This window comes from Sturnus vulgaris, chromosome 2, assembly GCF_052056855.1.
Source record: "Sturnus vulgaris isolate bStuVul1 chromosome 2, bStuVul1.hap1, whole genome shotgun sequence".
Taxonomy (NCBI): Eukaryota; Metazoa; Chordata; class Aves; order Passeriformes; family Sturnidae; genus Sturnus; species Sturnus vulgaris.
The window spans coordinates 539,126-565,546 of NC_142244.1; the positions used below are offsets into that span (position 1 = coordinate 539,126).

Genomic DNA, 26,421 nt, shown 5'->3' on the forward strand with positions numbered 1-26,421 from the left:
ACCCTACACTCCTCCTAGCTTTGTTTCTTATGAAATTGCACACTGAATGATTGTGTTAGAGTCTGCTTCTAAGCCTCCTTCCCCACATTTATGTTCTCAGGACATTTTTAATCCTGTATTTGATTCAATCAGTGAATAAATTTTTCTTCTGTTATGGGAGAGTAGTGAGAAAGATGTAGACTATAATGAACACTGGGGAATCTATACGGAAAGGAACTTCTAGAGGCAAAAGTTTTGCTGAAAATCCAAAATCAGTGCCTGCAGTTAATTGTACGAGAGACAAAAGACAATAAAGGCAGGTCCTATTTTTACTATTTTTATTTTCCTAATTTTACTGATCTGTTTATAAGACATGAGAACAGAAACATTTTAGGTCTCAAATAATCCACAGCGTAATATTTATTGGTCTAGTACCTGAATCACTAAAGGAGGCAAATTGATTTCCCTTAATCCCAAATCCAAAGAAAACTAGTAGAGGTTTGTTTTTTTGACCAAAAGGCAGAAAATACATGACACAATGATTGTAATTATATTAGCAAAGATGTAATCTTTGCCATAGTATGTCTGTGTGAAAATGGGAAATGGGGACTGGCAAAGGAGATTATAAAAATAATAATAATATTTATTATTTATAGGAGTGATATTAAAACACCCTTGTGCCAGCCAGAAAATTTTTTCCCATTCCAGTCCTTTAAAAAGGTTACAACATTAGAGAACTGGTTTATATTTTTATCACTAGACCCAAACACATAAAACTGATGAGCTTAACTCTAACAAGTTAATGACAGTTAATGATCAATTTGAGAATGATGAGTTAGTCAGGATACTCATGTATTGCAAAGCTCCTGTCCTTTTTAGTAAGTTTTGCTTAGATATTTTTAGAGAACATATCTCTCTGCATACCAACTTATGAAAATGATGTGCACAATTACCAGGTTTCACATGTTGTACTCCTGGGGTAGCAGATGGTTTCGGTTTAGAAGGAGTAAGTGGTATTTCTGTTGGAGCTGAAAGAAAGAGCTCAGTTTGCAATGAAAAATTGTTTACCAAGCATTTCCCGCAACAAACAGCACATGTCACAAGTTTATATTGAAGACAACTTAGTATGAAATGTCAAAGCCAGCTGATGAAATCAGATCTTGAAGTGTGGAATGGAGATGACACTGAAATGACACTAAGATTCTGTGAGTCCAAAACAATTAAAATTTCCATTTTGAAAGCTTTATGTACCAGAGACAATCAGCACATGCATGTGCATTGGGAATAAAAGAGACAGAACACTAATAAAAGGATGATGGTGTTTTATCATGCAAGAGACAAATTTTACTTCTCTGAGACAGTAAATCCACCTTGTTCTCACACACAGGTATGTCAAGAACAATCAATATAATGGATGATGGAAGAACAAGACTCTCTAACCAAGAAAAAGAATGATTATGCATGTGAAATGATATGTGGAAGGAATGCATTCATATGGGATGGAGTGCTTAAAACAAACACAGAGTTTTTCACTGGGTGCAAACAGCATTACCTAATGTTACCCTTGGCCATTGAAAAGGATAGGAAGTTTTAGGTGTGAAAGATTCCAGAATGGATTCACTTGTTGCTGCTGGAAGAAATGATGACAGTCATAAGAAAGCAAAGAGCTAATGGAAGAAACTCTTCCTTCATGAGCAAAATAAATATGTTTTAACAAGAACAACACACATTTCACTAATGCTTGGACATTTATCAGTTTAGTATGCATTAGGGAGAAATTCAGAACTGCACAAAACTTCAGTGACTATAAATCAGCACGTCTGTGATGTACAAAAATTCTGGGTATTTATTTCCTCCTGCCTTCATTGCAACTGGTCTGGACCTCAACCACTGCCAAGTAAGATTTTAAGTAGAGCTTTTGAACATTTTGAATTTTGGTTCAATACTTAAGGGAGATGGTACTCTGTACAATGTAGATATTTAATGAAGAGGACATGTTGAACAACCAATTAGTCACACATTAAAAAATAGAATTTGGAATAGAAACCTGACAACAGATCCAACTGTGGTTTCAGTCCAAAACTACTGAGTGTCTGTGACTGTTAACCAATTTCATGCTGTTAAGGATGCGCTAATGTTAACATTTTTAGTGATGCTACAACAATAAAATGCATCCTACAGTTCATATCACAGTGTTTTCATCAGAACTACTCTACAAATACTGTTTTCTCAATTATCTATATGGCATATTTTTCAACATACTGAATCCTGTGACTGAGTTGCCATATGCATTATAACTGTGAGACAACACCAAGTTCAACCATTAGCAGCAATATAAATTTGAAATCAGCTGTTAGGAGCTAATCCAAATGTGCACTGAAAATAACAGCAGTGTATTAATTTCAGCTGAGTTTTAGAGCATGACTTGAGCTACTGAATGAAGAACTAGGTAGAGATTATTGTACCTGGTCCAACTTCTGCTATTTCAGGCTTACTAGGTGCCACAGGACTTGAAAGAACAGGCTGAGTACCACTGAAAACTATAAAAAAAACCATGTCACGTTATCTATGATTATTAATTCTACATACAGCTTTTTTTTTGGTCATAGAAAAACAACCAAAACATGTGATATGTTATAGCACACCTAATTTGCACTTCACCATAAGCACACCTTACCTCCGGAATGGAGCAGTATTGGCTTAGAGCATGAGTTGAAGGTAGTGGTTAAAGTGAGAACTAAAACTAAACTGTCAGCCAACCAAAGCTAATATTGCTTTGGATCACATAGTCCACATAGCTTAAAGCGACTCAGAAAATACAAAGATAAAAATTTCTAATACCACAATTACAAAGATAAAGAACTCAATTCCCACTGCCCCCCCCAAACTATAAAAGGTAAAAAGCACTGCAAGTTCATTCCATGAAAAAAAGCACCAGCCTTAGTTCTCTGCAGCGCTTTGTATCAATATTTTTCATTGACTTTTAATATCATACAATATTTTCACACATTAGAAACAAGGGTAAAATTTAAAAAAACAGCAAAGAAAATAGTAAGAAAGGAGCTTCCTATGCTGGCAAGACAATATTTGGTATAAAACCATGTGTTCTAGCTTGACATATAACAATCAGGTTTATAAGAAAACAACAAGTAATTTCAGAATTCTTATTAAGATTTAATAGTATTAAACCATTTTTAGTAGCATTAAACTAGGTTTCCTTCATGTAAGTATATCTCAAAATAGCCCTAGAAGCTTTTTGAGAAATGAATGTGAGATCAGGAACACTACCAGGTGAGTTTCTCAGCAGAAAAAGCAGAAAGCACAAGTTGTCATGTAAAAAAGGATGCTTCCAATGATCATGACTCACACAGAAAACAACATGGAAGATGATCAAAATAGCTAGGATTAATAAAAATTCAAAAAAGGCTGTCCCAGAAAAGTCTGTTTTAAACTACACCAAAAAGGAGTTTAACTGAAAAGCTAATGCATTACTATTACCCTCAGTTGTTGTTAGCACATGAGGAGTTCTGGAAAGTGGAGGCATAGATTTTTCCAGGTCAGCTGTACTTGTAACTGTGGAAAAATGTAAATATCCCAGAGATATGATATTGATAGCAAGGTGGGTAAAAATCAGAAAAAGAAAAATTTCTTTACTCTGCTTTGTAAGATGCCAACACCACTACATCAAAGTAACAAAACTTCAAAGTTTTGAAGATGTCACATGCACCTAATAGACACACCCTGACAGGAACTGCAGTCTTCATAAAAGAAGATTCATCAACAGGAGTCAACTGAGCTGTGCCCATGTAGCATGAAAAAACCGAGCTTTTGTTTTCACCTGCACCCATAGACAGAGACCTATGTGCTTTAAATACATGCAAATATGAATTTGTACAACCAAGTATTTCTATTGCCAAAGCTTAGCATGTTTCAATACAGCAAAAGCCAGTATTTTGACTTATGGGTTTTAACATCATGCAATTTGTTATTTGTGGTATTTTATCTAATTAATATAATAAAATTAACACAACTTCTGTGATATATTGAAGGGACAGACTAAGTCAGAAAATCTAACACTAAACTGTTGAAATATTGACTTTCAGGTTTAGGATAATTTTCCTTCTTATCTCTTGCAAATTCATACCTTTGCAATGAATACAACTATGTTCTTGAATACCTATGAACCCAGCAGTAAAAATTTCACGGTGAAATAGCAACAAAGCCTGAAAAAAAGTCTTATGAATAGAGAAAACTGCAAAATAATGTGTACCATACAGCTAACAGAATATCCCCTGGGGTGAAATGCCCCAGTCAAGAACATCTTTATAACTGATAATGATCCCATCTAGCTATTGGTCCTATTAGTCCTAATCTATTCAACATCTTAAAACCACACAAAACCCATTAATTCCTGTGGTTTCATTTGTATTTGATCCTATACCACAAAATATCACTATGTAATTTTAGAGCCGATCAAACACTGCAAACAAAATTCTGCTTCAGACACCAAGCAATCAGAGCAAACAGCCTATAACATCCTTGATGCAAAACCAAATACTAAGCAATGGAAGTATCATAAATACAATTTACCAGTCTCTGTTTTTGATATTTCTGCAGATGCAGAAGTTTGGGACAGGAAACTAATATCATTAGAGTCCAGTGAAGCTGGAAGAAGAAAAAGAAAACCAAAACAAAACATTTTTTGGCATCACCTGAACATATAGACTGAATAGATTTCAAGACTTTACTGAGAAACTAGAGATTTGGGAAAGGAAAACATCTCAAATGGACATGCCATGGATTTCCTAATGCAAATGTGTGAAAATGCACTGATGAGGAAAATGATGAAGCTGCTAGAAGAAATATGACAAAGAGATCACATTATAAGAGAAGTGGAATTGCCATAGCCAATGCCAGAATTAAATAGGGCAGTGCACATGTGGCCCCTTTCATCTCTACACTTCAACTTTACTGAAATCTAGGCCCAGGAGAAGTAGCAGGTTGGCTAAAAGCACAACAAAATCTCTTGGGACAATTCCCATCTGGCATCATTACCAGAATTGCAAAAACAACCATTACTAACAGAGGCAGCCAGTGTCTTAAATATCCTATGATTCACCTAAAGCTGAAATGAGGTTCAGATGTTAAAACCCTAACATGGCCTCAAAAGCAGCAGCAGGGCATTCCCACTTCCAGGTGATGGCAATGGAAAGGCGTGTCCTCTTGTGCCAGCCCAGCTGGGTTTGCCTCTTAGGGACACTGCTATGTTTGAATGCATCAGAGAAAGCAAGACCCACTACCCAAACACAGAAAAAGCAGGGCAATGGAGCTGAAGGCCAGGTGCAACAACGTGGTCTCTCTGCAGAATGTCACATGCTTCCTGCAGAAAATGCTCATCAGCCATGGGAAAAGCAGGGGCTCAAACAACGGAATTGCAGAACCAGTGTGGCGAGTGCTTTGGCAAGCCAAGCTGCACCAACAAGTCTTCATCCCCTCCATGGAAGATGACAAGGATGCCAGGTGGTTTGAGGTGGGAGCTGTGTGATGGGAAGTGAAAGAGATGGGAGACAATGGGAAAAGAAGGCTGTTGCTAGTTACCCATCACAGTTTGTTGAGTTGCCAGGGGGGAAGGAGTGGTGGACTTCGGCCTTGGTCTTCGAGTAGCTAAGATCAAACACAGAAACCACCTTGAGGTCCTCACACAGGCTGCTGTCACACAGGTCACATCAAGACAGAGCTATAAAGAAGGGGAAGTGGCCCTGCTTGGGCCAGGCTACCATGTCACAGCTTCACTCCCCGTGGTGGCCCCATGCTGCCTTTCAACTGGCATTGGTAGCCAAGGCATGAGAGGAAACCTAGAAATGGTTCCCCAGCACATGAACAGGCAGAATAACCTTTAGTAAGGAGCCATAAGGGTGCAGCCACATCACTGGCCCACTCTCTGGGACAGCAGCACATCTGAACAGGCTCATCCCTGCAGAGAAGAGCATTGCCAGAGTAAGCAGTGAAGGAGGGAATCACTGGCTATTTACCCATCCTTGTGGTTTCCCGTGAAGCAGACGAGGTCAATTCCAGCTCTGGTCTCTTGGTTGCTACGGTCAGACACAGAAATGATCTTGAGATATTCACTCAGCCTTGCCACAGCAGTACAAGCAGCACCAGCTCACAGCCCCACACGTGTCTGTGTTTAGGGCCACACGTGCCCTTTCCCGGCAGTGCCCTGTGACTCAAACCCACAGTCAAGTGTCTTGCTGTGGTTGCAACTAACACAATGCTCCCTGAGCCTCAGTAGCTAAATGGCTCTACATCAGCAGGAGAATGACAAAATATCCAATTCACCAAACTACAGTTCCTTGATAGATGCAAAACCAATAGGAATTACAGACAGAGCATGAGCCAAGACTCATCTTAGAACTCAAAATTCAGGATGACATGTGCTGGATATGTCTCAATGCAAGCAACTGTAAATACTAATCACTAATTTTCTAGCATGAAGAAATATACTGCATATTGTGCTATCAGTATTCAGTCATAACTCCAAGTTTTCTTAAAAATTCAATAATTTCTGCAAATAAGTATTTTCTTACTGTTTTCACTATTATTGTTTTTACATATAGCAGAATACATAAGCTCTCATCATTCATATAAAAGGCCTTGCAATTCCCTGGGAAATATAATTGCCATTCTTCCTTACAGTTAGTCTCTAAGCCAATGATTAACATGCCTATTCATCAAGTTTGAACTTTAATTCTCTTTCAAAAAGATAAAAAACCGTTCTGTATGATAACAAATCCACATCTAGTAAGAAGACACAAAACTATGTTTCTGCCATATTGGAATATTCCATTCTAGAAAGGATTTTCAAAATAACAACTGCAAACAAAGGAGTTCTGTGATGAATTCTTTTTGTCACTGGTCCCTTCAAAACTGACTTTTCAAGTGATGGAAAAAAGCATATGTTCAAACATCGTAATCACATCATTAGTATGGCAAGTGTTTTACGCTGCATTAGCAAACCACAGATATTGCTCAAAGCAGATGAAAATTATGTCAAATGATGGCACGGAAAAAGAAAAAAAAATATCTTTTTACCTTCCCCTGTTCTTTGGCTTGCAAGGTAAGGAGAAGTAGATTTCAGCTTTGGTCTCTGAGTAACTAAGATTAAACCAGAAAACCGCCTTCAGAAATAGAGATGAACTTTATTTTTAAAGCTGTGTTAGTACAGAAATGTGTGATTAAAGTCCATATTACACTCAGCTCTTTCACATAACTATTTGCATTCATTAAAAGGTTATTCCACTTCAAAATCAGGGGGACTTTGTTCAGTTAGTGCAGTATACAGACAGTTAATCTTTTAGTGAACTAAGCCTGTAGAGCAGAAAATGAGGAAGAGTAAAAGAGAAGCCTAATAATTATGTCATCATTTACATAAATGACTGACCATCTTGCTGAAATATTTGGCATTGCTGCTCTCAGTAAAAGAATTGAAATACTTGGACTAAATTTTAAAACAGAGTTTTTCTTATTTAAGTATTGTGAAATGACAAAAATTGGGATGGAATCACTGTTTATCCATCACTGTCCTCGTGTTTTTCAGGATAGGAAAAGATGTGGCCTCAGAACTGGTCTTGGGAGAGCTAAGATTAGAGATGGAAACTATCTTGAGATGTTATGGCAGTCTCTCTATGCATATTAAAGCTTTACTTTAATCACATCCAAGTAAGCCAATATTTAAATTGCGGTTTCTCATGTATACTCTTTCTACCAAATAAATTCTACATCAATTTATAGTCACTAGGTATTACCACAAACCCCCAGCCCATAGCTAAACACTACTCCCACTGCACAACAGTGGCAGTCATGATGCTCCAGAGCTGTAGAGTAAATGACACATTCCAAAATCCTTTTTCAGGCATTAAATATTTCCAACCATAAATCGAAAACTAGTCAATGAATATACAGCCAGAACTTTTGTTTGCATCAAAGATACTGCCCACCTTACATTTAATCTGAAAAACTATTAACTAGCTCTCATTATTATGTACTTTACCACACTTACAAATATGAACTTTGGGTCTAAACTAATATATGCCTGAAAAAAAAAAAAATAAACAATAGATTCTCCACTGAAAAATGCACAAAGGTGAATTAATGATTTCTGTCAAGAGCTGGGCACACTGGTAGGAGAAAACCAAGTGCTTCTTAACCAAAATCTATATAGATCTAAATAGAATAGCTTGATGAATTTGCAAGTTTTCATTCTGAACAGGTGTGAAGTACTTTGAACAGACAGAATCTCATATTGACACTGGAAGACAAGGATAAACTACATGAAGAGTCACATTTACTGCACAGTAACTAGTCAACAGATATGCAAATGACAACAGAGAACGCAAAGATCACTATAAAAATCCCTCTCTTGTCTAAGAATTACTGAAAAAGAAAAAAAGTTTCTCATAAAAGCACGGAGCAAATTCCTAACCAAAGAGATGACAATCAAACAGTTTATCTCATAAAATGGAATCAAAGTTTGGAAACCGTCACCACACTTGCAAGAACACAGTACAGAAAAAGCAGAAAAGAACAAATCTGCGTGACCAACAAAGATAACATCAAACATGGAGTTCTTGTTCTGAAAGAATTCTGTTAGACTCCTCCAGTATTAGCAAATAAAATCTTTCAAAAATGCCATCAAAAGTTTGTACGGTAGATTGACAGGTGGATTGAAAGAGTTTCAGAAATGTCTCCCTTTCATGTGACTACACACTTCTCTGTGGCACAGGGCTACTTACTGTCTTCTCCATCTTCATTTTCTTTGCTGAAAAATGGGAATAATAAGTATTTGACAAATATATTTTCTGAATGTCTTCTCCTTGCCTATCACTGGTTTAAAGAAGTGTTCAACATAACTGTTAAGATGGCAAATATAAAAGGAAGTACCTACTTGTTAGTGCACAAGGGGATATTATAGAACATTTACAAATATCTATAGAGGTCTGCAGTAGAAGACAGGATTCAGAGTATACCAAGAGAAAAAAGGAGAGTTCTTGTGTTCAGCATTAAATTTGTCCTATAGAGGAAGAAAATATGAAAGACATTGGCTTGATCATTTAGGAAACATGCAGAAAGCTGACAAACCTTTATCTGCCTAAATAATTTTTTTCCTAGATATATCTAGAAAATCAGGTCTCAAGCTGTTTAAAAAAAACCCTAACCCCGAACTTGGGTTTGCAATGGTCACTGTGCTACCTTTAATCTCCCTAAAATGATTTTTGTCATAGTTGGAGAGTCCTCCTTAATGAGAAATATGTTTGACTATTCTATGCAACTTCAGGATTTACAGCTTGAACAACTATTAAGTTATTTTAAAACCACAACTGAACATGAACAATATTTAGAGAAGATAAATCCACAAAGAGAATTTCCTGCACACATCACACTTTGCCTCCAACACTGCAAAATTAGGACAATGTTTTAAATACCAATAACCACAGAAATGCATTTTAGTAATAACAAAGAAAATAGAAAATAAAAAAGGATATTACTTGAAGTAATACAACAGCTATTTGTATCATAATACACTGGATATAGTAGAGAAATTAAAGGTTGGTTACAAGCCCCACAGTACCTCATGGTAAAGTTCTATTACATTAAGTAATACATAATTGGTCAGTGGCAATCATGGGCAATACTAGCAATTAGTACTGTAAAAGTGAACTCAGAATTTGGAAAGAAGATCAAAATCCAATATTTTAAACATCATAGATATTATCTTAAACAAAAATAGTACCCAATGCAGGATTCTAATCTTGCAGTTGTTCTTATCCCCAAAATCAACATTTCACCAAAAGCACCCTGGGAACTTTTCTGATTATTCAAGAACACTCAAGTTTGCAAGAAATGTCAATACCAGACTAAGCTGATGGTATTTCCGTGACTCCAGATGCTTTCGATGGGAATTGTGAAACTGTCTGCATTTCATTAAGAGCTGCACAGAAAATCTGGATTTAAAGTGCAGAGGAATCTGTTGCTGGGATAGCAAACACACAAGCTGTGTTGTTCAAGATGATGTCACTGCAAACACAAGCAAGATACTGGCCCCTTCAAAGTCCTTTCTGTACTATGTGCATAAAGAGAAAGACATGTGGCCCAATCTGGTGACAAGAAGATCCAGTATCTGATGCTAGACAGAGCTCCTAAGAATCTTCTACACTTTCTGGAGTTTAAATTACACCAATAGAAAGAAGAAATTCATACAAGTTGGTGCAAAAGGTAAAAAACCTGTCCTTTAACAGGCTGGCCATTTAGACTTAGAAGAAAATGTGTTCACAGCAGAAAAAAGGCACCAAGTGGCAATGAGATTGAAGTTAAACCTAAACTACGCTTTGCTGCAAGGGAGTTTTGGTAACAACTTGAAATATAATTTGGAGGAAATTGTCATTATTGAATGGAAATTAAATATTTCTTCTTCCAGGGACACTAAATGAAACAGAACCTTGAGCATGTATAAAACTGCATTTGTTCAGCGTCCCATTTTCTAAATTATTGGTAAGTTAGCTTATTTTATGAATTGAGGGAGGAGAAGAAGCCTAAAGGATAAATATTGACAAGGAAGAACAGGAAAACTATATAGATTATTACATATTATTAGGTGTAATTAACTTAAATGCCTATAAAATACCATCAATCCACCAGTTCAACTTCACTGGGGTCTGGTATAACAGCTTTCAAGGGTGTTTGGGAGCATCAGCTCTACCATGGAAGTGTCTGGTCAAGAGCAATTTGCTGCAAATGTTTGCTTTAATTACAATGCTGTGTTTTTTATTTACAAAGTTCTACTCAATACAGCAATACACGTGACATTGCACATTTTTGTTTCTATCAGCCTTGTGCCTATGCAGTCTCACTTTCTCACAGCAAAATGTCTAACTTAATCACTGCTTTCAATATATTCAAATTAAAGTATTTAAGGGCCTATTCTCCACCATTTTGAATCCTATATGTTAATTGCTATTGTTCCTGCTATTTCTATGGGACTTACTCAACAGTTTCAACTTGGAATGGTTTCATTCAGAGATTTAAACAAAAGTTATATTACCTTTCACTCTACCCCTCTGCAGTATTGCAACTTAAAAAGAGAACTCTACTTCATGTAATGACATGTCTATTAACACCAAACACAGCAATTCAGACTTATAAATATACCAGGAATACAGGCCAAAATTAGAAGAGATTATTTATTATTTCATGCAAAATTCCCTAAATTAGTCTGGTATTTGAGAGGGCAACTTAATTGTGATAGTTCTGAAGCTATTTTAAGTCATATTAAATTTAACTAACATTATACCAATTTTTTTATCAAAAGCTCTGAGGTAATTTCTATTCAAATCACATTTTTCAAGTATTACCAGGTACAGCTGACAGCATTTCTTGGATGCCAGACGTTTCAGATCTTGAAGAAATGTGCTGATTTTCATCAAAAGCTGAAAGAAAATCTGGAGTTAAAATTAGAACTGGCTTCAGATCCACAGTATTTGGCCAGTAGCTGTTGGGCAGTTCAAGACAACATTGATGTGAGATCAAGCAAGGTGACAGCAGCTGCAAAGATCAACTGAGAAATTAGGTGTTACATGAACACTGAAGCTGGTTTGAGGTGAAGAAGGGTCAGTTCCAGCAGCTCATGTGAGGCCTTCTCACTGGCCTCTTTTTGAAAGTACTTATTCTTTGAAAGAACATTGCAGCTACCAGGAGAATCCTAGAGGCAACATAAGCTAGCAGAGATCTATTTGTGGATTGTTATTCAGTCACTGTGGGGAATTATCTTCCAGCTAGGATTGCACAGAAAGGGCTGAGTTGAGCAGAGGTGGGGGGTGGAGTGTGGGGAGAAAGCCCAGAATCAAAGCAGTCTTCAAAGCTATGTGTCTGAATGAGCCCTGGCACTCCCCACAGCTGCTGGAAGGGATGGAAAGCAGTGGACAGGCTAATGGAATTATGAGCTATTTACCTATCGTGCTCCCTCTGGTTTCCATGGTGGGATGAGAAGTGATTTTCAGGCCTGATCCTTGGGTAGCTAAGATCAAATATGAAAATAATCTTGAAACAGCAAGTGAAATCAGCCTTTAGATAAGGTGATCTTCAGCCGTTAGCAGGTCCAAGGGACATAAATTTATTTTAGATTTCTTTATAAACACTTCTAATTGATATTTGCAGTAGCCTACTTCATTTTTGTCTCATGGGATAATTTTTTCTTTTGGATACATAACATCTATTTTTAGGCATTAGCTACTAGGCCAGCCATCTGCATCTGATTTTAAAATTCTATCCAATAGCAACTGCTGACAGCAAACCCCTTCTCCCCTACACTTTTGTTTGGATGTGCCAGGCAAGTCTTTTAAATCAGGAGCGGGAAATGCCCAATATTATTTTGATAGAACATGCACACAATTTTCACACAGGTGGTATCAAAACATTTTCCTACAAATTCATATTTTGGCCAAGAATCAGATTTTCCCTGCAACTGCCACAAAGCTACTTTGAGAGAAGTAGGATTTTTGAGACAGACCATCCTTCACCAGAAAATGGCTTAAAAACATCAGTATGTTTTTTCTGACAATCCATTAACAAAAACACAAATGAAAAAAAAGAAAAATCAGGTTCTATCAGGCCCTAAGACCATCATTTCCATTAAGGAAATTATGCAGCCTAGAGCATGAAAGAAACATTTCTATGGGTGGTATTATATGAAAAGAGTGAGGAGTGGTACTCTTAGCTTTAAGAACAATCGTGATTTATTGAAGTGTAAGGCCAAATAATAAGTAATCTAAGTAGCCCAGTTCTTTAAATCAAGAGTAGGCTGTGGTAACTTGGTGAGAACAATGGTGCAGACAACAGCAAAGTCATGCCAGATAAACTGCTGAAAGTTTTCTGTCTAATGAAGATAGAAGTGACCTTGGATAAATAGAGTTTTCAACTTCAAAAGAAAACAAAAATCATGCAGAGGCAAGATAATTGTCAGCACCACCCACTGAGTATTAGCACAGCTGTATCATGTTTGTGTTCAGTGTGAATTCTGCAATAGATAAAAGCTATTCTAAATTTATCTGTGAAGAGAGGCTACAAGAATACTGACCAAACTCTAACCAAGTAAGACTAGAGAAAACACAAACAGTGTATGTAGTGTAATTACTTAATTTTCAGATGACAAACTATGTCAGTATTCATTTACCCAATCCTATTTGATTGGTCCCCAGAAAGAGAGTGATGTTTGATACACTGATGTAATAAAATGTCACTTGTTAAATCATGCCAGCATGAGCAGAACCAAGGATGAGAAGCAACCTTCCATTATTTTTTATGACTATATTCTGAGAAAATCTCATGCTCAAATACAAATTCATAAATTGTGTACGAAAACCTATATTCTTCATGAATACATGGAGGGAAATAATAAATTATTAGCAGAAGTAAGTGTAAAAATAACTTCTGGCATCAAAATGCTGTCCTGCTGCATGCTTTTAAATATTAGAGACTTTTTATAACAGGGAACCAAAGTCCAACCAATTAATCTCTTTAAAAGATGCCTACTAGGTAAAGAAAAACATTCCCCCTGCAAAGGATAACTGTTATGCTGATATCCCAAAATTGATCAAAGCCTGAGAGTTTCCTCTTAAGTGCTAAATTCTGCCCCACTGACCATGTCAGAACCCTTCAGTAATACAATACTAGCCTAAAAGAGTCAGGTGGTATCAGGATCACTTACTTGAGGCTAGAACTGCTAATTATACACGAGTAATTACTACAAATAACACGAAGCCATAATGATCAAATGAAAGACCGCTGGAGGGAACATTAAAAATACAGGATATATAACAGACATCAGAACCGTACAACTTGAATATCAAGAAAAATCAAAGATAGGTAGTAAAATAAATGTCATTTACCAGTCTCTCGCTCTGACATTTTTGCAGATGTAGAAGTTTGGGGAGTGGAAATAACATGAAGAAAGTCATGGGAGGCTGGAAAAAATGGTGGCTTATTATTTAAAAAATACATGAAATGTCACACCATGGCATCACCTGCAGCCATGGACTCAACAGTTTAGAGTACAAACAATAAAGAGCAGAAAAAATACATTCTGCAATATAAGCAGAATTTTAAAAAGAAAGAGGTTAATATGTGCAAAACCACACAAATATAACTCAAAAATTAAACAGAATGACACAAGGAATATGGGAAAAAATTCCCATGTGGTTAGAAGGAATGCAAGATTGAAAAAGTACAAGAACACTGGCCAAGACGAGTCAAGGAGAAAGCAAATTTATGAGATGAAGATACTGGAAAAAATCCAATTTAAAAAAATTGGCAAAAATAAAAGAACATAAAAAGTGATTCAAACAACATCACCGGGCAGGGAAACAGAAACTAATATCCTTCGCCCAGCCAAATTTATATGCCCTGTTATAATTACAAGTATGTGATTTCTGTAAAAACAAGAAAGCTCAGAAACTTACTTCAAGTAATGCAAAGTAGGGAATGTAAATTCCCTGGAAAAGATCCTGAAGTGTGTGAAATATCTCAGTTGATATAAAAGCAAGACTGCTCCAGACAAAAGTGCCAAGTCACTTGGTACTGTTCATTATATTTTTAACTTGCACTCAACTTCAGATTTTAGGCACACCAGCCTGCTCACATAATACTTTGTTACCCTATGGGCCGTGAAATATTGCAAGGACACAGGACTGGTCTTGCACATCTGCCAGTGCGAAAGAAGCTGTTGCCACAAGCATCTCCACCACTGTCACCAGGTGCCATAACCAATGCCTGAACTAAATATGGTTTGCATGTATGGCCCCATTTATATCTACACTGAAGGTTTATTCCAATCTAGGCCCAAGAGAAGTAACAGGTTGGCTAAAAGCACAACAATATATCAAGGATGCTGCTACCTCGCATTGTTGTTAGATCTGCAAGAAATATTATTAGTACCATTGGCTGCCAATACCTTAAACCATGAAGAACCATCCCAATATTCACCAAAAGCTGAAATGAAGTATTGATTTAAAAAAACATAAAATGGCCTCAAAAGCAGCAGCAGGGCAGAGCATTCCCACTCCAGGTGCTGGCAATGTAAAGGCTCAAGTAGAAGAAAACCAGACAACTTGAAAGTCAGTGGTGAGGCAACATAGAGGTGCAGCCTCGCCCAAGGAAGGTTTGGAGGGCAGCTGGACAATTGTGCTGTGTTCTTGTGCCAGCCCAGCTGGGTTTGCCTCTTAGGGACACTGCTATGTTTGAATGCATCAGAGAAAGCAAGACCCACTACCCAAACACAGAAAAAGCAGGGCAATGGAGCTGAAGGCCAGGTGCAACAACGTGGTCTCTCTGCAGAATGTCACATGCTTCCTGCAGAAAATGCTCATCAGCCATGGGAAAAGCAGGGGCTCAAACAACGGAATTGCAGAACCAGTGTGGCGAGTGCTTTGGCAAGCCAAGCTGCACCAACAAGTCTTCATCCCCTCCATGGAAGATGACAAGGATGCCAGGTGGTTTGAGGTGGGAGCTGTGTGATGGGAAGTGAAAGAGATGGGAGACAATGGGAAAAGAAGGCTGTTGCTAGTTACCCATCACAGTTTGTTGAGTTGCCAGGGGGGAAGGAGTGGTGGACTTCGGCCTTGGTCTTCGAGTAGCTAAGATCAAACACAGAAACCACCTTGAGGTCCTCACACAGGCTGCTGTCACACAGGTCACATCAAGACAGAGCTATAAAGAAGGGGAAGTGGCCCTGCTTGGGCCAGGCTACCATGTCACAGCTTCACTCCCCGTGGTGGCCCCATGCTGCCTTTCAACTGGCATTGGTAGCCAAGGCATGAGAGGAAACCTAGAAATGGTTCCCCAGCACATGAACAGGCAGAATAACCTTTAGTAAGGAGCCATAAGGGTGCAGCCACATCACTGGCCCACTCTCTGGGACAGCAGCACATCTGAACAGGCTCATCCCTGCAGAGAAGAGCATTGCCAGAGTAAGCAGTGAAGGAGGGAATCACTGGCTATTTACCCATCCTTGTGGTTTCCCGTGAAGCAGACGAGGTCAATTCCAGCTCTGGTCTCTTGGTTGCTACGGTCAGACACAGAAATGATCTTGAGATATTCACTCAGCCTTGCCACAGCAGTACAAGCAGCACCAGCTCACAGCCCCACACGTGTCTGTGTTTAGGGCCACACGTGCCCTTTCCCGGCAGTGCCCTGTGACTCAAACCCACAGTCAAGTGTCTTGCTGTGGTTGCAACTAACACAATGCTCCCTGAGCCTCAGTAGCTAAATGGCTCTACATCAGCAGGAGAATGACAAAATATCCAATTCACCAAACCTCTCCTTACATTTCCTTGACAGATTCTTAACAGTTCTTGTAGAGGTAACATGGCAACTAAGAATAACACCTATGTATTTAAAATTCAAGATCTGATCTCACTTTTCTCTACAATCAATGAAATCCTTCATTCTATGAGTCAGAAATTACTGTTCCTGGCACTAATAAAACAGTGTTGAGAATTTCTCTCTCTTTACCTAAAAGATTGCAAGCAAGTGAAAAAAGGCACATTTTCCAGAGAATTCTAGCACATCTTACAACTTACACTTGTACAACTCAACATCTCTGCACACTGAAGAACAAGTCACTTTACTGATCTCCTCAGAGATCCTGTTATCCTAATTTTGCACAGGGATAATGCACAACCTAATATATAAACCAGTGTCCAGTCTAGACTATGGGTACTCACTAGCACTGTGCATATTTGCCCATTGCTTTGGGCTTGGTTTCAGGTTCAAGGCAGGCAAGACTTGTGACAGTGTGCAAACATGCCCTTGGATGAAGCTGATGGCAATAAGGAAATAGTGTTGAGTGATTCCTCTGGGATATTTTGATATTACCAGTTTTCGGAAATGGTTCCAAAAACTGGTAATTCCATTCAGATCTCTTGGACTTCATCCTTTTCTAGCAATATTCAATGACTCACTAACCAAAGTATTTGCACCTGCTTAAGAAAAGTAGATAAATCTTTTTCTGCCTGTGGAGGAGCTTTTCCAAAGAGCAAAAGGAACAAATTTGACATATTAACACTTATTGAACCTTTCCTAATAATGGCCCTCCACATATTTATATATATATCCATCTATACAATCCCTCCCAAGAAAACTTGGACAAGCTAATTTTTTACCAAAGTAAAAAAAAAACAACCAACCTTATCATTGAAATATTTCATTCTAAATGTCTCAAACATTACAGCAGATGCAACTAGTTTGTGTCTCTCCAGCTTGATACAGAGCAAGTCAGAATAAACCCTCCATTTAGGAAAGCATTGCTGTGTCTTTTGAGAGACTCCATAGATGTGAGGAGAGCTACAGAGAAGATAAATATCATTACCAGCTGAGATTGGTGGCATTTTTGGCATGCCAGATGTTGTGAATCTTGAAGAAAGAGGCTTCTTTTCACCTAAATCTGGAAAGATAATATTGTGTTAAAAGGCTTAATTGCCTCAGAGCTACCTGAATAACTCAAGACTTGGCAAACTTCCACTTGTTAAAATGGAAGCACAGGGAAAATTGTTTCCAAGTCAGCTGGGCATTACTCTGTTGGGCTAGTGTGGAAATCCATGATGACCTAATTATTCATACTAATGAGAAATCTTTTAAAGAGCACATAATGCATGGCAGATAGTAAGAAAACACCTTTGGATCCAGAGAGTAGTCAGAGGGCCTGCCTTTTTACAAAACGTTACACAGAAATATGTCTAAGTTTTTTTATTCACTCTCACAATTAAGTTCTCTCAGCACAAGAAAAAAACCAACCCAAAACTAAGTATAGCTTAGAAGCTATTCTGGGAATATTAATAATGAGAAAACCAAGCACAGTCAACTAATGGGAACTCTCCTCTTTGCCTCTGATGCTCCATCTACAAAGATGAATAATGAGCACAGATGAGAATCTAGTTAACAACAGTAGTAAGTGTTAAGTAATAATGAATTACTGTGATGGTGATAACTAAAGCAATTCAAAGCTTCCAAAAATAGCAGCAAGGATAAAAAAAAAGAAAACAAAATATTTGAAACTATAATGAAGTCAAATTATCAATTTTACCCCATGCCATTCTAACAGCTGAAGCTCTGTAGTAATTATAGGCATGGCTATTTCCAAATCAGTAGTATCTCTAGCTGCTGTTAAAAAACCAACCAAACAAAACCTAACAAAATCTGAGAAATAATTTCATGTAAGTAAATTAAGAAGGAACATCAGCTGGAGAGACTACTCTGTAAAGCATTTATTAGTTTTACTTATTTATTTTAAAATTAACCTCTTTTGTCTATTTTAAATACCATCTGTAATTACTTAGCTGAAGATCTTAACTTGGACATCCTCACCTACCTAAGGCAACAGGAAAAACAGTCTATTCCCAAAGACTCAAAGTATAGCTTAGTTGGAAAGGTTTGGAAAGGTTAGTTGTGTTGACTTACTTATTTTAAGACAATACATAGGAAAAAAATCACAGCAAACTGTATGTGAAAAATTGACAGGATGAAAGAAACAAAAAAATCTTATCACCAAAAAGCATGGTATTTTACTTGACTGGAAGAGCATTAAGCCTTGCAAAATTTAAATCGTTTCCCTGACACACCTCTTTGATCAATGCTGCATTATTCTGCAAGCCAGTTGCAGACTTTCTTTAAAATTGTGCTCTGCCTGATCACAGGAATGAGGATGCTGATACAGGAGTTGAAAAAATAAGATGTAGGGCAACACCCAAGGCAAGCAGTATGCAAAAGCTGTCTGAAATCATCAACATGGAAGCAGCAATGAACTTTTCATCATCAACCAATCAAAAGGGCATGCTTCTGAAAGAATAGTGTTATAATTTACCAGTGTCTGGCATTTCTGAAGATGTAAAAGTCTGGGGAATAGAAATAACATGAAGAAAGTCGTGTGAAGATAGAAAATAAAAGCAAAAATAATGCTGTATTGTTTTGAAGTGACAAGAAACCTTCTGTAACAACATCATTTATGTCAAACTGAACAAACTATTTCATGAGGGGCTCTATGTCTCCTCCAAAAATTCCCAACTGTCAGGAGGATTAACCTCATGAGAAACCATTACCAGATCGGGTTGGTTGCACTTCCATGGTACCAGGCGGTTTAGATCCTGAAGAAACAGTCTCTTTTTCCTCAAAAGCTGAAAAAAGAATCTAAGCTTAAAATGCTGAAAGAGCTGCGACTTGGTGGATTAGCATCAAAAAGCTGAGTGAAGGTGGTGCACTTCCAGATGATGCTAATGCAAAGCTGAGCATGATGGCCTCAAGTGAGATGTGAGACAACAGCCATGACAAGGAGAAGGGATGGCTGGAAAAACAGGTTTCTGGCTTTGAAAACCAAGTGCCACATGCTTGAAAGAACTCTTACCAGCAGGGAATTCTCTCTTATTAAATTTTCTGGGTAAGAGCTTCAGCTATACCGAAAGAAATAAGATGACAAGATATGACAATGCTGTCTTTAGGCAGTTTTTAAGCTGACAACAAATACATTTTTCAGGCGGTTACATAGACACAAAAATGGTGAATAAGCAGCTCTGTGTGAACGTTGATAGCCAAGATTAACATTTGCAGATCTACATGATGCAAAGATAATGGGAAAAAAAAATATCATGGAACTAATCTGCTAATTACCCATTTCCATCTCTCTCGTTTCTGCAGAAGGTAGAGATAAGGATTTCAAGGCTGGACTCTGAGTAGCTAAGAGAAAACATGAAACAAAATTTTATCATTCCAAGCCAGATTCTTCTGGCAAGTGATATAAAATCTAATTTCAACTGTAACAAACAAGGGGTTTTTTTTGTTTGAAGGTGTCTTAGTTCCATTAATTTCTACCCCATCCATATTTTGTGTACCCTATCTAATCAACCTGAATCCTTATTACTTAAGAGGACTTCATTCACAGCAAGGCAGCTACAACCCAATATTTGATATTCACACCACTTGCAGGTCTCTAGTCACTACTGCAATATGTATAACTATTTTTAAAGAAGTTGTAATAGTAAAATATAAGAGAAGAGTAGAAAAATAAAATCAGTGAAATAATTCTTGAAGTTAGTAAACGACACCTACTATCTGTTATCTGTAATAAGAATTATTACAAAGACCTTCTGGTTTCCTCACTTTGAAGTATGGATAACCTGAATTGTGCTATAATAAAAATGGAGCCAGGATGGAATTGGACACTCTTACCCAAAAGCCATCATGAAAAAGCTTCCACCACATGCAGATTTTGCACTACTGAAGTGTTACTGATCCTACTCAACTGTGTGTAAGTATTTTTTACTGACTCAACTGGTCAGTAAGTATTTTTCCTTCTGTTAAAACCCCCATTCAAATAATTCGGTGTAGGGTTAATTTCTAGAACAGGAAATATGAATATATGTAAAAGTGAACAGCTTTTTTTTTATACATTGGATCTGCTTTCCCATTTATTTTCCATCCACCTTACCACCTTAACAATTTGGATCCCAGGTTATTATCATGATATAGTTGGACTCAGCAGCTGGAACAGATGAACATTGCAGGTCCCTTGCAAATTCTATTCTATTCTATATTTATAGAGAAGAAAACATCACCAACAAAAGCCATATGATTTACAGCTTTTGGAAAAAGCTTTCATTGATCCATTTACATCCAGTAAGAACTACAAGAGATCTCCCAAAGTCATTGGAACACTGAAGGCATGTTCACAAAGCTATCTCTACAGAAACATTTGAATTCAAAATATACTGACCACACAGGAAGTTTACAAAACAAAGGAGAGATCTCCCTCTAGCACAGTCAAGATAGAAAAATAAAGAAAAAATTCTTCAGGGGAACTAGGGCAGAATACAGGTCAGATGCAGTTGAACTTCATAAATTAAATTTTGCTTTCTTTGCTGGTTTTATGGCAGCAAGTGATGCAAGGCATGAAGAGGCACAGTGCAGAGAAATCTCGTCCGTATAACCATGCCCTGACTCCCACTGAATATCTTTGACTTCAACAGTGACTTCATGGAGAGCACAGATGCTCCCTCTGACCCAATGGCTGGGCCTAGTCTCACATAATGAAATCCCACTTTTGCCAAGTCAAACTATTCAAAGGGAATAGAGGACGTGAGAACAAAACTATAATAAATACTTGAATGAAACCCTTATTTTTTCCTCAAGTGTTGCTATTATTCCACCTTTACTGCTGAGACAAACATAGGATTAGATTATTATTCCCTTTTTTTTTTTTACAGAAAGAAAAAATACTTTACATCCCTAATAATTTTCAGTTTTCTGCTACATTTATAGCAAAGATGTTCCTATATCATCATGTCTCTCTCTTTCCAGTGATACTTCTAATTGAATTTAAGCAAATGTCTTCCACTACAACAAGTGAAAACAAATATCTCTCCTGATCCCCTCTAACACATCTGGAAAAGAGCTGTAAAAAAAATCTATCAAATTAAGAATTAATCAAATTGTGAAGATTATTTTCATGTTCTTGAGAATCTGATTCAAATATGCATTTCAAGAAATAAGAGGCATTCCTGGAAATTGTTTTAAAATTTGCAGACTACATTAAGCAAAATTTGCCGTCCTAATAAGCCAGCACTATTCTATGATAACTTCTTGACTAATGCTTAACGAAATATAAATTAATCTGATTCAAGGGCCCTCCAAGTAACTAGTGTAATAGTTGTTAATACAGAAAGCAGCAACAAGCAATAGTTTTGGCAGAATGAGCTATTTTTGACTAACACAAACAGAGAAAATGCAGGCCTGTTATGAAATCAGAGATGTTGAGAAAGGGAGACACAGGGTACAATGGAGAGGAGCAGAGGCACGAGATGGTGAGATATGGGACTAGGGCTGGCACTGGACACCTCCTGCCACAAACAGGTCAGCAACGTCAGCTGTAAACTCCACACACTTGGAACTGGACAAAAATTAGTTTAGGGTAACAACAAGAACACAGAAATAATATCTACCACACACAAATGATCCCCTATGTGGTGAGCTCACATCTGAGATGTCTCCCAGAAGAAGAAAGTAAGAAAGAAGGGAGGAGGAAGGAAAACATCCACACAAACATCATGTTCTTTCCAGCACAGGATTCCAGATGCTCATAACTTGCTGAAATACCCCCACTCATCACCAACACAAGCATCAAAGCACTGAGCTTAGGGCCCAGTTATGCAATGAAAGGCTGTACAAAGCACCACAAAAAGGGTACAATATATGAAGTTTTTGTGTTACTGTTTTAATTACATTGCCTCTCTTATTGGAGCAAGCTTTGTGAAGATAATTTTTCACTAAAGTTTACTCATATTTACAAAGAAAGTAATTACCAAGTTCTGTCAATGGACTTTTTGGAGCATCAGGGATTCTGGATCCAGAAGGAAGTAGTTGTATTTCATTAGAAGGTATGATAGAAAAAAATAACCAAAACTTTACTTCTATTCGGCTTATGGACCACTCACTCCTGAAAACAATGATATTTAATAACAAAGACAAAGTAGTTCCAACCTAGAGAAAAACTCACATAAATTGTCACTTTAAAAGGTATGTGGAATATGAAGGAAGTCTTTTTTACCCTAACTGGCAAACAAAGATCTATCAATCATGGGAATTTGACAATGAACATCTATCAGTAACTACGAGCCTCTAATTTAAAATTAATCAATGATCCATCTTGATTAGTTTTCGTACTTTAACCTTTAAAACATAGCAAAACCAAGGAAAGTTGAGTATGGTTAAAAAAAGTGATTAAAGTTAAAATGAAATTAGATTGACTGATGGTTTCACATCAGTAAATTCTGGAAGTCTTCTGACAAATTTAAATGAAAGAAGCAAAGAGTGGAAAAGTGTAAGAACTTAACATGAATCAAAGAGATTGCGTAAAATGCATTTATTGAGAAGCATTAGCAGTTCTCTTCATGGGAAGATCTGCATTTTAGTCCTGCAAAGATTCCTGGTCCTTCCTTTTGTCATACATCCTCCTGAATGCAGTCCAGCTGTGCTTTAGAAAAAACTAAGCAAAGTTTTAAAAAAACATAGTATTAAATACAGCCTCAAGTTTAGATTTGTCTTCATAATTTTACATGGCTCAGGGTAGAAAGTACAAGCAATAGAATCAACATTAGAGAATTTAGAATTCTGACTAGCAGAAATAAATAGGTGTTACACCAAATCACAAAATTAGCCATACAACACTGAGACAAAAAATGAAAAGAATCAGTAGAGCTTCTCTTTCCTTCAAGGTAAATACAATTATATCCCATCACATGCAATATAAAATGGTTCTTATTTATTGCTGTTAGTGTTAACTAAATGAACCTGTAATCAGAAGAAAATCAAGGAGGTAATTATTTCAAATCTATCACTGAGGTCAATTTTACAGATGGAAATTTTATGTTATGTCAAATATGCAGATCACATAGACAGAAACATTAATTTGAAAAATCAAATAGAATCATGCAGTCAAATCTGTGAAAGCCACAGTTCAGCCAGAGCTAGATGCATCCTGCTTTACAATTCATTCCAGCATTGTCACTGGAACCACAAAAGAAACCAAAATATTTTAATCAGCACTTCTTTGGAGCCAACATCCAAGAGGATGCAGCAAGTAGTAGAAAAGTTCTCCTGGAGGTAAAAAAGCATTTAATGCAGAAAGAATGTAAAAAGCAGCAAAATTAGTTACCCAGTATGTTTTGAGTTTGCACCAATTTGGGTTTAGGTGTTGATTTAAAATCTTCAGGTGCACGTGTTTTCTCAGCTTGAGCTAGAAGAAAGAAGCTTAATGTAATTAAAAATCCCTCTGAACTTTTCTTGATCTACTGCCCAAAGCCTGATGCTTTTCTTATCACCATTTCCTGTCACATGATTAGAATAGTTTCTACATCAGCTCAATTCCATTATGATTAATATTTGCTTTTGTTTTCAGATGTGAAATATATATGATTTTTTGGATTCATTTTGCTGCAGTTATATATAAACAAAAGAAAATATAAGTCATGAACAGCAACTTTAACTTCCCTGTGAAGTTAATAGGAAGACACATTTAGCAGAGGAATACAATTGTAGCAGTAGTTTGAGGTATATTAGACAACAATTCAAAGATTGAGGAAAGCACTAGGGATTTGTGCTGTTGTGTTAAGAATAAAGTAGTCCTGAGTGGAAAATATTGTAACAAGCCTGGCAAAAACAAAGAATGAAAGAGCTTACTAACAAGTCTTTCCATGGAAATGCATGCCAAGGGAGGGGAAGATTGAAATTAAGAAAATGATGGGATGCCTGGTGGACAAATACTCGAGAAAAAGTTCCTAAACTGTGTCACATCACAGAACACACCCTTTGATAAAGAGCCAGTGGAATACAAGAGCTCCCTCCTTCCCTTCTAGCATGGCTGATGACACAACAGCTGCTACAGCACAGAGCTCCTTCTAAATCACTGCTCTGCTGCCAGTCTGGCACCAGCCCTTAAATTTTCCACAGCAAATAATTATTATGCCTTACTCAAAGAATCCAGTATGATTTTTCAAACAGTAACGTCTGGATGAGATAGAATGAAGTAGATCCTATTGCTAAACTCAATTAATTATGTCTATATACTAAACTGGCTCCTAAATGCAAGCCTTGCAAAGGGTTGGTGCTCAGATCTCTCAACTAAGTTACTCATAAAAGAACACGTAAGCATTTAGCCAGACAAGTTATTTCTCCATATTTCATGGCAAGACAGAACTACACTTGAAGAACACTTTTCTTTTAAAGGATTCACTTTCACTTCCCTATTTCCTGACTTCCTTTTGTTTTTTTCCTCTTTAATTGAAATACTGTAATCATAATGAAGTGTGATATACGCTTACTTTAACATGAGGCACTGGTGCTAAGATCAACAAGCTTGAAATGGAAGATGAAAATTATTCCAAATATTTCAGTAAGCAGCTACTGGTGTGAGAGCAATATGGATGTGTTTAGTTGCAACAAAACGTTACTAAATTGTTACAAGGAATGACAGTAATTGCCATTTATTACCAGTATAATGAAACGCTATCCAACTTCATAAACATACAATTCTGTGCCCTGTCTAGACATGACAATGTTTGTGGTTAGAAATTCTACATGCTTGTACATAAATACCCTCCTCCCCAGCTGCCACATTTCACACTCTTTAGCTGACTGACCAATACATTCCATCAACGAGGAATGACACATTTTGATAAGATGAATGCAAGCTTGAGGGCTGGGATTTGAAGACATGGATTCTGATGGAGAACCAACCATATAAACGTATTCAGTTCTCACTTTCACAAAAAATGGCAATGTTCTAGAAGATATACTTCCAGATTGCCTGTTCTTAAAACAGCAGTTACTTAAACAAAGTAAATCTAGTAAAATATTAAAAAATTTAATTACACAAAAGATGACAAACTGTAAGAAAACAAACCAATCAAACAACCTAAAAATACTCCTTGCAGCTTTCTAAAAAGGATCCACACATTTTCAATGCATTCTTTGATAATAAATTCTTGTCAAGAGCCATCTTTTTTTCCCTCTTAATATTTAGGATGAATAGAAAAGAAACAGCCATATGAAGGTTTTGCAGAAAGGAAGGGATGGTTTAAAGTAGAATTTGACAAATATACTTATCTATTGAGTAGAAAATAAAGTTCTAACATTTTCACAGAAGAAAAAAATTATGGATCAGTTAGTCTGAAAGATTGTTGTCAATGATTACACGATATTGCTGCATTTCTTTACACCTTTTTAATTCCCTATATATTTCTTTTGAGGGTTTTTTATTCTGGGGGGGGTTTTTAAGACTAAGATGGTATGATGCAGTTAAGCACAGCATTTTTTATATGCTTAAGGAATAAAATAAACACAATCATATTCAAGGGCAGTATCTGCCTGAATTGTGTGATGTCAAAGAAACCACATGCTACACTACCTCATTCAGATAGGAAAGATTTGATAGATAGGAGAGAGTAATGCCAGCAAGATCACATAATATGTCTAAACCAAACCAAAGCAAACCTTTGGTCATTGTTTCCTCAAAAACCTTTTTGATTTTAAATTCTTGCCACTGTTCAAGCATCACTTCTTCCTTTCAGCAAAGAAGTTGGCAGAAGCCAGCAATTGTCTCTCGTGACAGCAGAACCAAGACTTCAGACTCAGAGGATTAGAGCTGGACTACAGAAAATGAAGATAGGCATATGCCTTCTTAAACAATTCTGAAATGTGGGTCAATAAAGTGGGTGAAAAGTTAATCTTCATCATTTGACTCTGAACAATTCAGCTCTTTCCAATCCTCCCCCCTCAGACTGAAAATGTTAAAACATATGACTGTACTTGTCATACAAATTCATAAACCTTAATTTTGCCATTTTTCACAAT

The 26,421-nt window shown here is 37.0% G+C and overlaps 1 protein-coding gene across 26 annotated transcripts in view; it reads right to left on the minus strand.

Moving 5' to 3' along the window:
• ABI3BP (ABI family member 3 binding protein) overlaps nucleotides 1-26,421 on the minus strand; it is a 131,821-nt gene that overhangs the window by 55,565 nt on the left and 49,835 nt on the right. For 15 of the 26 annotated variants that reach the window (XM_088156021.1, XM_088155984.1, XM_088156007.1 and 12 more), the window contains exons 11-27: nucleotides 23,726-23,806; nucleotides 19,687-19,752; nucleotides 19,122-19,196; nucleotides 17,396-17,470; nucleotides 16,031-16,090; nucleotides 15,597-15,662; nucleotides 13,920-13,994; nucleotides 11,984-12,049; nucleotides 11,388-11,462; nucleotides 7,072-7,134; nucleotides 6,012-6,071; nucleotides 5,578-5,643; nucleotides 4,570-4,644; nucleotides 3,478-3,552; nucleotides 2,445-2,519; nucleotides 1,532-1,609; nucleotides 933-1,007 (exon numbers count right to left, since the gene is read on the minus strand). In XM_088156021.1, coding sequence (XP_088012147.1) covers nucleotides 933-1,007; nucleotides 1,532-1,609; nucleotides 2,445-2,519; nucleotides 3,478-3,552; nucleotides 4,570-4,644; nucleotides 5,578-5,643; nucleotides 6,012-6,071; nucleotides 7,072-7,134; nucleotides 11,388-11,462; nucleotides 11,984-12,049; nucleotides 13,920-13,994; nucleotides 15,597-15,662; nucleotides 16,031-16,090; nucleotides 17,396-17,470; nucleotides 19,122-19,196; nucleotides 19,687-19,752; nucleotides 23,726-23,806 — 1,206 coding nt within the window. The remainder of the gene's footprint in view (nucleotides 1-932; nucleotides 1,008-1,531; nucleotides 1,610-2,444; nucleotides 2,520-3,477; nucleotides 3,553-4,569; nucleotides 4,645-5,577; nucleotides 5,644-6,011; nucleotides 6,072-7,071; nucleotides 7,135-11,387; nucleotides 11,463-11,983; nucleotides 12,050-13,919; nucleotides 13,995-15,596; nucleotides 15,663-16,030; nucleotides 16,091-17,395; nucleotides 17,471-19,121; nucleotides 19,197-19,686; nucleotides 19,753-23,725; nucleotides 23,807-26,421) is intronic. The other 11 variants (XM_088155943.1, XM_088155976.1, XM_088155949.1 and 8 more) reach the window with 11 other exon arrangements.